The sequence below is a fragment of the Acanthaster planci genome, unplaced genomic scaffold (assembly GCF_054643075.1).
Source record: "Acanthaster planci isolate LZ-2023a unplaced genomic scaffold, COTS_SCS Contig168, whole genome shotgun sequence".
In the NCBI taxonomy this organism is placed as follows: Eukaryota; Metazoa; Echinodermata; class Asteroidea; order Valvatida; family Acanthasteridae; genus Acanthaster; species Acanthaster planci.
Genome location: NW_028257789.1, coordinates 27,520 through 38,594, shown reverse-complemented (window position 1 = coordinate 38,594; position 11,075 = coordinate 27,520). Strand labels below are relative to the sequence as shown.

Sequence of the window (11,075 nt, the reverse complement as noted above, 5' to 3'; positions counted from 1 at the left end):
GAAGCGCCCTTTAGCAATGGCAACGAGACGGGGGTTGGTCTGTACGGAACACAGCCGTGGTGGAGCTGCCGGCGCAAGTGAGTGGCACCGCACACGAGTCTGTGACAGTGATCCCGATCAAGGGCACCGCACACGAGTTTGTGGGGCCGACCCCGAACCGAGGCGCCGCACATGACTCTGTGAGGTTGAACCTGAGAGGCAGCACTGCACACGAGTCTATGGGGATAAACCCGAGCAGAGGCACCGCACATGAGTCTATGGGGTGAACAGGAATGGGGGGGTACTGCACACGAGTCTATGGGGTGAACCCGAACAAGGGCATCGCACACGCGTCTATAGCGGTGATGCCGAACAAGAGCCCCACACCCGAGTCTGTGGGGCCGACCCTGAACCGGAGCACCGCACATGATTCTGTGAGGTTGAACCCGAGTGATAGCACAGCACACGAGTCTATGGGGGTGAACCCGCATGGGGGAATTGCACACGAGTCTATGGGGGGTGAACCCGAGTGGGGCCACCGCACACAGTCTATGAGGCCAATCCCGAGCAGGGGTACAGTACACAAACCTGTGAGGCCGACTTCAAGCCAGGGATAGTGGGCGCAACCCGTGCCAGCCTCCCAAAAGTTGTGCCCGCGCTAAAGACCTGCGGTATGGCATAGGGGACTGAGAGAAAATAGCGTTTGGGACCCAGAGCGGCCTGTACCCGTTTACGACGATGCCATTTGGGCTCTGCAACGCCCTGGAATGGGTGTTGAGGGGGCTGCAGTGGCAGGTGGCAGTAGTGTACTTGGATGACGTCATTGTCTGGGGGCGTACGTTCGAGGAGCACTACCAGAGGTTGGCTACGGTGTTGGAGCGGTTCCAGAGCACGGGGCCGAGGCTCAAGCCTAAGAAGTGCAACCTCTTCCGGACAGGGGTGTCCTTTTTGGGTCACCTAGTGTCTGCTGAGGGGGGGTGAGAACCAACCCCGACAAGGTCACCGTCATTAGGAGTTGGCCGACACCCACGAATGTGACGCAGGTCTGGAGCTTCCTGGGCCTCGCATCCTACTATCGCCGCAGCATAGCCCACTTTGCGAAGATCGCCCACCCATTGCATGGTCTCACCAACAACTGTCAGAAGGACTTCACCTGGACAGATTCCTGCCAGGAGGCCTTCGAACAGCTTCAGGACGCTTTGGCGACAGCCCCGGTGCTGAGGTACCCACATCCCAAGTACTGGTACATCCTGGATACCGACGCCAGCAACTGCACCATAGGGGCAGTCCTGTCCCAGGATAGGGGCAGTCCTGTCCCAGGATGGCGGCCGGGAAGAGCAGGTGGTTGCCTACGGCAGCCGCGTACTAACAATGTCTGAATGCAATTATTGCACTAACCGGAAAGAGCTGCTGGCTGTGGTCCACTTTGTGCAGTACTTCATCACTGCTTGGGCAGCGGTTTCTGCTTAGGACAGACCACGGGTCGCTGAGATGGTTGTTTAATTTTCGGGAGCCAGAAGGGCAGACAGCCCCATTGGTTGCAGAGACTAGGGTGTTTCGATTTTGATATCGAGCACCAAGCAGGGCGCAAGCCCTTCAATGCTGATGCGGTCTCCCGAGTCCCAAGCGGGCAATGTGGACTTTCGAAAGAGGCTGGGCACGAGTGCTTCACGGCAGGGACACTATCCCCCGCAGCCGAGCTGGCACCCAAAGTTGGTGCCATTCAGCGCGTGGACCAAGAGGACACATCAGACTTGGACGAGCTCCCACAGGTTTGGAGCCCCGACCACCTTCAGGAAGAACAACGTCAAGACCCGGAGCTGGCCCACATTTGGAAGTGGCTGGAACAAGGGTCACACAGGCCCAAGTGGAAGGAAGTCTCGGCCCTCGGTGCCGGTGCGAAGTCATTGTGGGCCAGGTGGGAGACGCTGCGGGTACAACAGGGCATCCTCCAAATGAGGTTGGAGCGACCACCCGGCGGCCCCCCGACCTGGAAGGTTGCCGTTCCGCGGACCAGGATGCAAGAGTTCCTGCGGCTGGCCCACGACCAACGTACTGCCGGGCACCTGGGGATCACCCGGACCATCGCCAACCTGCGACAGGCTCCCGTCTTTTGGAGAGGAATGCGGCGGGCAGCCAAGGAGTGGTGCAAGAAGTGCCACTTATGTGTCTCCGGCACACCCATGGAGCGCATCGCCATAGATCTCATAGAAGGCTGCCGAGAACGAGGTCAGGGAACTCGGCATTCATGGTGGTCGCCGACTATTCTACCATATGGCTCGAGGCTTTTCCCATCCCACACCAGACAGCAGAGATGGTGGCCCAGACACTGGTGGAGCAGGTCATCATCCCTTTCAGCACACCATTGGAGATCTTCACCGACCTGAGACGGGAGTTCGAGGCTGGCTTGTTCTAGGGGCTCTGCCGGCTCCTTGGCATCCAGAAGACGCGGACAACACCATTCCATCCTCAGTCAGATGGAATGGTGGAATGCTTCAACTGGACGTTTAAGACCATGCTGAGCATGTCCTTGGCTGCGAAACAGAAAGACTGGGATGAACACCTTCCGTATGTCATGATGGCATACCGCTCCTCCCAGCACAACAACACCAAACTCACCCCAAACATGCTCATGCTTGGCCGTGAGGTGGCGCTTCTGTTGGACGTGGTGGTGGGCTTGCCGGAAGGACAAGCTGGTGACGTCACTGGTCGCAACAACATGGCCCCCCATCAATTTCTCCAACTGCTTAGTCATGTCGGCTACACCCTTTATGGCTTGTTCGACAGACCGCATCCTTTCCTTTGTGCCTCTACCTAATAAGGAAGTTCTCAGTCTCAAGCGCCGCCTGCAATGCCTCAGACAAATTCTTCGGCCTTGCTTGGAAGATTCCCTCTCGGACGTACTGATCAGCTACAGCGTCTATGAAATCATTTTTCTCCAATGGCTCTCTCACCTCTTCGGGAATTTCCGGATACGCCTTGACAGCTAACTCATGCACTGCCTGACACAACTCTTGCAAAGACCCCTTCGGCTTCTGCCGACGACGACGTAACTTGACTAGAAAATTCTCAGCCTGCTGGCAAGGCCCAAGAGAAATTGATGGGGACCATGTTGTTGCGACCAGTGACGTCACCAGCTACGTCAGACCAACGCGTGCCGGGTAGCCCGCCTCCTCTGCACAAGCCGAAGGCTGAATTGAATTGTCATAATTGTGGTGTAAAGGGACACTTTGCTACACAGCCGAAAAGAAAGCATCCCTGAAACCTGGGCAACGAGGATCAGCCAACCAGAGGGTCGGCTGAAAGGCTGAGGAATGCAGAGGACTCACAAAAGAAGGGCAACAGAGTTTGAAGAGGAAGAATGAGAGCGACGTTGGAGTCAGTACGGTAATGACTCCGGCAATGGGGCCACACCATGGCTTATTTGTCAAGGGGTCGTTCAGATCAACCGAGTTTCGCATATTAATCAATACTGGCACTACCGACACGTTGATTAATATGACAGTATATCACCAGCTACTGAAGGAACAGAGGCCGACTCTGCAAGAGTGTGATACCAGGGTCCAGCAGGTGGATGGTACCCCATTGAAAGTACATGGGACTTCATGGTTAGATTTACGAATTGGGAAGACTGTGCATCCCGTTAAAGCCGCCTTTGCAGATATTGGAACACCAGCCATGTTGGGAATGGACTGGTTGTTGTCCACAGGGGGCAGTCTGGATTTCGGAAGACTGGAGTTATGTGTCAATGGTGAACAAATTAAGTGTACAAGTGCTGCCGGTGCGCCATTTGTCAGCAGAGCAGTAGTGACAAGGACTACGGAGATACCGGCTGGGCATGAGACCATTGTGCCCGGAACGGTTGTTTGTCAGTATGAGGAGTTGACTGGAGGTATCATCACAAAACCAAGTGAGTCAGGTGGCCGCATTGCAGAAAAAGGCCTAGTAATGGCCAAGTCTGTGGTTGATGTACCAGCTGAAGTGGTGCCCATTCGAGTACTGAAGCCAAATAAGGAGAAACGTGTCCTGCGTGCGGGAACGGTAGCTGCAACAGTAACACCAGTGGAGGTGGAGACTCCGCCCAGAGCAGACAAAATTATGGGACACAAGGAGGCACTACCCAATCATTTGACCGAATTATACAACCGACCAACCATTTGACCGAGTTAAGTCGAAGGAATTTGGCCCCACATGATCATGCGAAATTGAGAGGGTGTTTGATGGAGTTTCAAGATGTGTTTTAAAGGGTGACGACGATATAGACAGAACTGATATAGTTAAGCACAGCATCGACACTGATGGCGCTAGACCAGTAAGACTAAAGCCTAGGAGGCATCCTGTGGTTAACCAATAAGAGATCACTCGCTAAGTGGAAGACTTGAAGAGGCGTGGCTTGATTGAACCCTCAGATAGTCAGTGGGCGGCTAACGTTGTGTTAGAAAAGAAAAAAGACAGGACAAAACGGTTGTGCATCGACTATAGAGGACTGAATGCGGTGACAATAAAGGATGCCTATCCTGTGCCAAGAATTGATGAGACGTTCAATGCGTCAGAGGGCGCTCGATGGTTTCAACCCTTGACCTTGCCTCAGGGTACTGGCAGGTTGCCTTGGACAAGGATGCACAGCAGAGATCAAGTTTTGTGGTATGGAATGGGCTATATCATTGGAAGGTGATGCCGTTCGAACGACTGATGGAGAAAGTGTTGTCAGGGCTGCAGTGGGAAATCTTATTGGTGTATCTTGATGACGTCATTATCTTTGGCAGAACAGTAGAAGAGGCGTTGGGATGACTCCGAACAGTCTTTGAATGATTAAGGAGTGCTGGGCCTAAGTTAAAGCCAAGCAAGTGTAACCTGTTTCAGAGGTCAGTAACCTACTTTGGCCACATTGTGTAGGCTGAGGGCTTAGCAATGGATCCAGCTAAGGTTAAGGCAGTCGCTGATTGGCCGGTCCCGAAGAACATAAAGAAGGTGAGGAGTTTCTTGGGCCTTGCCTCGTATTACCGCAGGTTCATCAAGGACTTGGCTAGCATCGCCAGCCCACTGCATACATTGACGTCAAAGTCAAAAGAATTCATTTGAGATGAGCACTGTGACAAGGCATTTCACTGGCTGGAACAGTGTTTTCTAGGGGCCCCGGTATTGGCTACCCATTACCAAGTAGCGAGTACATCTTGGATACGGATGCGAGTTCAGAGGGCATTGGGGCCGTACTGTCAGTGTCAAGAAAGTTGTGGCTTTTGCAAGCCGGAAGTTGAGCAAAGCTGAGAGAAACTACTGCGTCACTCAAAGAGAGCTGCTCGCTGTGGTTACGTATTTTGAAATACTTCTGCCAGTACCTTTATGGTCAAAAGGTCAAAGTACGGACCGGACCATTCTTCTCTGGTATGGATAAGGAACTCGAAGAACCTGGAAGGACAACTGGCACAATGGTTGGAGGTTGTGTCAGAGTATGACGTCACAATCCAGCACCGTCCGCGTGCCAAGCATCAGAATGCTGATAGTCTGTCTAGACGACCTTGTAAACAGTGCGATCATTGTAATGCACAAGATGATTCTGATGGTGACAATGCCGTTATTGATGCTACTCTTATTGTGGAAGAAGATAAACAAAAGTCAACCTCGAGCCCAGGAGATGAGAAACATGCCCGAGTTGCTATGGTGAAACCTGCTGTAAGGCACCAAGTCAAAATAGAAACGGTTCATGAAGTGGGAAACGATAGACAAACGATAAGCTCCTTACCCGCTTCAAAATAAAGCGGGCAACGATACGGGGTCTGTAGCAAAATGGCTTGCGGTTCGATGAACACTGCTCCAGGGTGATTCTTTGTAACAATAGGGAGCTTTAGGGATTACATTCATTGTGGCTGGTGGATGAGTCATTGAGCTGTTCACCAACAGCTGGGACCCCAGCCCATTGATATTTCAACATTGTTTAGGGTGTTTGGGAAACGGGTTTCTACTACCGTTTACATGGATATTACAGATTTTTTTTTTCTTCAGTTTGCCATACTGCCCCCAAATACCAACATTATTCGACTTTTCTTACTTTAGTTTTTAGATTGATTTTGAAGTCCTGTGATTGTTGCATCTATAATGTTTAAGAAAGTATGCTTCGGTTTTATACATGCATGCAGTCCTCAGCTGCCTATTCTCTCGCTCTGTAATATTGCGTGTGGAAGACAACGCAGCCAAATAATTTTACTTTCAAATAGGCTCAGTAACGGGCTCATGTATAAGTCATTTCTGTTCTTTTGTTAAACCAGCCACCACATCTCATGGAAGAGTGATGTATATGCTTGACTTTCGTTTCTACAGAATCCACAGGACCTAGTGGAACTGTTCATTGTCTTCAAGGCGAACACTTTCCAGTGTTTTCGGTGTATTGCATGAAAAGATCGTATTGTGTTTTAAGCGATGTTTGTGTGATGGACATGTACACATGAATGTGGCTGGTGTGAAAAGGGTCCCTCGGTTACGATTGATCAAATATGTTGTGATTTGTTAAGAATAATGAACCTCAGTGTTACATGAAAATATATTCGATTCACATGTGAGATAGAAAGAAATAAAAGCGTAAACCAGGGACCTTCAAGACTGTCGGACGAAACAGATGACAACGAAACAACACCGAAATAAGCCCGCGGCATGTACATGACGTGTACCTGCATGAATGTGAAGAACCATCAACTGGAGGTTCCCAATGTACATGTAAGTAGTCTTTTCAGCACAAATCGTGTCATGGAGAGACGTGTCTATTTTATTTTCTGTCCGTCTTTTTGATTTACGAAACCTCTTACCAGACGTATTGATGAAGCTGCTGAATGTCGAAAGGAAGCATTTTGATTGGATACCTATGTACGGCATGAATACGTCATTTAAAGCGCACAATTTCATTGGCGGGTGCAGTAGTTTTCTTTTCAGCGACATGAATAATTCAGCAATCCGCAATTACTCCTGTTGCGTCATTTCTTTTGAGCTTGGGCCTTTGGTACATGCGCTCCCCCCAAAAAGAACATATTTTGGTTGTATTTTTATACGAATTGAAGAAGGAATGTTTTTGTTTCAGGGGTTGCAATTTTTTATGTTTTTTTTTTGCTTGATCGTGAGAGTACAAAAAAGGGGTGAAAAGCTTTCGTTACAACGGTGAAAGGACTTTTCTGTGTTGTTTTCAACTTTTTCTTTGCGTTTGAGAGCTTGATTTTTTTTAAAAAGAAATTACTCTAAAACTGTTCATCTAGCTGACTTGTTTGGGGCTGTATTTTAATCGGAAATAGAAAAGGAATGCTTTATAGGAAGACGTAAAGGACTTTTGGGGGAGGGCCTCTGGATCTTTATTTGACAGCAAATCCATCCCTTTTTTGAAATGTGGTGGCTCTGAAAAGAGCCGTTGGTTTTTCCTTTGTCGCTGAGGTCTTGCTAATGAAGAATTTTGTCGTGGCAATCCTTGTCGGCTCTGCTCTGAAACACCTTTCTGCAGCCATGTTTGCATCTGCGATATTCTCCCTGTAAACTTGAACCGAGCCCCTCGTCCAGATCCATTTTCTTGAGTTTGCCCGCTGTTGCTAGAGACGCCATTTCTTCCCATGTCTTGTAGTGCCCCGGATACTTGTCTGATGACTGGGGAGTAAAACAGCACCCACCCCCAAACTCCCGAAGAAATGTCATGAGAGTGCGTGCTCGATTAGGTCTGCTGGAACAGTGACGACAAGTAGTTTCTTGACACTTGACAAATTCCAACTGATGGGACCGCTGCACAGAATGCTTGCAAAGGAATTTGTACTCCTCAGCAAGTGTTTTCAGTGAATCACTGCTGGCGATCTTCTTCTTGCTTGCGTCTGTTAGTTCATCAACGGTGGATTCATTGCTGTAGATGTGCGATGATGCGGATTTGACAGGAACTGTTTTAACTTGAAAAGAGTCAAAAACTCTCCCCTTGAGGCAGCGCTGAACATCACTAATTGCGTCTAGAACAGCGGCATCCTTGCGTCTTCTTTTCTTGCTGGACAGGTTGGTTTGTTCTTCTGGAGATTTCTGCTCTCCGGGAACTACAGCCAGCAGCTGAAGTCCTGTTAGCCACATCGTGAGCGGAGCCCAACTGTGCTCAATCATGTTGAACCGGCTATCTCCTGGTGCATAGCTCACGATATTTAAATAGTCAAGTTCAAGATCCCGCCACAGCCGCCCCATCATCAACACAACTTTCATGCTGTTCCTTTTCCAGTCTGGGCCATTGTCACTAACAATAACAGCTGCATTTCTCCTTCCTTTTCCTCACACACTTCGGAGAAGAGGTGTCAAGTCTGAATGATGATTGTAGACTGATGCTCTGTGAAACTTGTTCCCCCTGAGACAAAGCGTTAACGGGCCAGTTCTTGGATAAATGAGATGGCGACGCCCGAGCTTGTCATACCAATATGCGGCTGGACGGCGGCATCGGAGTGGAAGGGGATCTTCATGTGAAGATAGGAAAGATGTTGATTGCTTTTTCTCTGGACTTTCAGATCTGGATCGTTGGTTCCGCAGTTTACTTGTTGACTGCTTCCGCAACTCCATATAACCGCTGGGAATGATTTTATACCCTGTGGCGAAATTGTGGTCAGGATAATGTATCATATTGTCTTTCATGAAGTAGGTTTTAAAAGACATCCTCCGGTCAACACAGGGTCCTCCTCCTACAAGTAATTTGTTTTTGTCATCCACTGACCAAGCCATAACTTCGTCTTTAAAGCAAGCAGCCATCTCCAATGCGTAATTTACAGAGGTGTGGCAGAAATGAGATGCAGGGTGACTTTTTCTGATGTCGTTTTTCTTGATGCCAATTTTGGCATCAATAATGCCGTGGTAATACTTGGATGCTCTGTGCTTTTTATTAGGAGCAACGAAAAGCCGTTTGACAGTGCTCGTAGATACTGATGCCGGAAGCCCAGGGATTTCCCTTGCAACTTTTTCTTGTAACCTCTCAGCAGACACTCCGACTGATGACCGGGTTTCAGACCTTCTTCTATGTGCAGCAAATCCATGGTCAAGAAGCACAGCCTCCACAGTCGGCACCAGTTCGTCGTATTTCTGGTAGTACGCTTTTCTGCCACGCTTTTTTGGTAAGGCACCGCGTGCTTCAAATGGAACTTCGTCAAACAGTCGCTTCCTTGATACTGGACACTTTGCAGCTTGATCAGGACTGAGCAGCTCCGGTCTAATCGGAGAGATGCTGATTTCTCCATGGACAGGGCTAAATGTATGAACGCATCGCATTGGACTCAAACTGTACTCCATCTTTTTGGCTGGTTTTACAAACTAAATCATTTTCATGTGGGTCAAACACTGTGTGATTAAAAAACAAGAAGTTGGCATCGTTTGTCCAGTGGCCATGCTTCACATCATTCACCCTTTCAGCAAGCTCACTGATGCTTGAACAGTAATCCAATAATCGCACTTGTGCACATACATTTCGGGATGCATGCACATTCATGAAATCAAGCCCTCCATACATGAAGTCCCTGAACTTTACAACCACTGTACTTTTTAGGAGCGTGACATTGATCAGTGGAAAATGGAAAGCAGCTGCCAAAAGAAACGCAAGTACACATAAGTTGTTTATTCTTGAAATTGTGTTCCAAATGATTTTGGTGTATAAACCTAAAACCCTTTGGAGAAGATTGACAACTGGAATCCGTACACTGTCGACTATGGAGCGTCAAAAGTGGACCGCCTCATTTTCTCACTTTCTGCTAGTAGATGTTCGGGTTTTTTTTAAGTTGCACCACCCATTTTCATAATTTTCATGGCAGAAACTCGGATTTTACTTTGCCGACGGGGTGGTCCAAAAGTGGACAAGTTAAAAACGGAAATGACCGTAGCGCTCCCTAAGCTCAGAATAGAACAGTCAACTTCACAAAACCCGAACATCTACTATCAGAAAATGAGAAAATGGTGGAAATTTGAAGTTTTTAGTTGTCCACTTTTGACGCGCTACAAAGAATCGTTAATCAGCCTAGTGCGTATAATAATCATCTAAAGATTTAGGATTCCAAATAAACTTGATAATAATGGACCAAAGATACTTGACAGCACCGAAAAGCAATATAAAGAATTTTGACTAAATGAGAAAGATTATAGAGAAATCACCAATTCAAAAAAAGTCACAGTTTCCAATTTTCAAGGCCCCGATTTTCAAAGTCATAAGAATATAATGTTTTCAAGGTTATAACTGTGTTTGCTGGACAGTACTTTTGCACTGAAAATTTAAACTTTTAAAAAAAAAATTTTTATCAGGGGCAAACGGATATGACAGCGAAGACTCCGATGATGACAACGTTGCTCTGGCTGGAATTAAAAAATGAATGCAGTCAGCAAACCAAGACAAAGTCAAAGATGTGTTTCATGGCATGAGTCATCAGGACCAAACCCTGGAGCTCATCCTTGATTTACTTGGAGACATCCAATCCAAACTGGCAGCGGTGGAAAAGAGACAGGAGCGCATGGAGCAAAAACAAGACCGTCTCCGCGAATTAGTCAAGCTGGTCCTGGTCAGGGAAAGGAGAGAGAAAGCTGCCGACCCACACTCCCCCACAGAAGACACACCGCGGGGCGATCGCCAACAACCACTGTCTGAAAATCGCCCACGTGTATTGTTCGACTCGCCGGCCGTATCCACTGGAGACTGGAATGAGGGTATGGTTCGCGCGGTTGACGACTACAAGGTCATCCTGAAAGAGTTGCAGCAACGAAAACGATGCACGGACAATGACAGAGGAAGGCTCATGTGCATCAACCTACTAAAACGAGAGATCCCAAAGAAAGAACTGGCTGCCCAAAATGTGACTGGAAATTCCAGAGACGAAAATAATAAAAGATGTAAGATCCCTCAAATAAACCGCTTCGTACATAGTATTTTCAGTCAAACAAAGATGCAGTTTCCAGGATTCACTGACTGGTACACGGACAGTGGATGTAAAACAGTTGAGGCACTTAATGAATGTTGCAAGAGGGCTAGATACGAAGTGATTATTCGAAAAACATAGTTTGCCAAGTGTACTTGTAAACCATTTACTCCAAACATCTGTCCATATTACTTAAAAAGATAACTCATGCTT

The 11,075-nt window shown here is 48.1% G+C and overlaps 2 protein-coding genes across 2 annotated transcripts; one reads left to right on the top strand and one right to left on the bottom strand.

The window, feature by feature from the left end:
* The first annotated feature begins 717 nt into the window (after positions 1 to 717).
* LOC147795101 (uncharacterized) lies at positions 718 to 2,395 on the top strand. Its single transcript, XM_087132258.1, has 4 exons — positions 718 to 918; positions 1,023 to 1,320; positions 1,630 to 2,208; positions 2,292 to 2,395. The coding sequence occupies exons 1-4, from the start codon at positions 718 to 720 to the stop codon at positions 2,393 to 2,395; spliced, it is 1,182 nt and encodes a 393-aa protein (XP_086988384.1).
* Positions 2,396 to 5,395: 3,000 nt separating this feature from the next.
* On the bottom strand, positions 5,396 to 8,283 carry LOC147795100 (uncharacterized). Its single transcript, XM_087132256.1, has one exon. It carries the CDS (start codon positions 8,185 to 8,187, stop codon positions 7,399 to 7,401), a length of 789 nt encoding a protein of 262 aa, XP_086988382.1. The 5' UTR covers positions 8,188 to 8,283; the 3' UTR covers positions 5,396 to 7,398.
* Positions 8,284 to 11,075: the final 2,792 nt, after the last annotated feature.

Excerpts from the sequence above, each read along its gene's own strand:
- LOC147795101 (XM_087132258.1), top strand. The coding sequence starts at position 718 with ATGCCATTTGGGCTCTGCAACGCCCTGGAATGGGTGTTGAGGGGGCTG. Across the intron at positions 919-1,022 it reads GCAACCTCTTCCGGACAGGG|GTCTGGAGCTTCCTGGGCCT; the intron begins GTGTCCTTTTTG and ends AATGTGACGCAG. Across the intron at positions 2,209-2,291 it reads AGAAGGCTGCCGAGAACGAG|AGATGGTGGCCCAGACACTG; the intron begins GTCAGGGAACTC and ends ACCAGACAGCAG.
- LOC147795100 (XM_087132256.1), bottom strand. The coding sequence starts at position 8,187 with ATGAAAGTTGTGTTGATGATGGGGCGGCTGTGGCGGGATCTTGAACTT.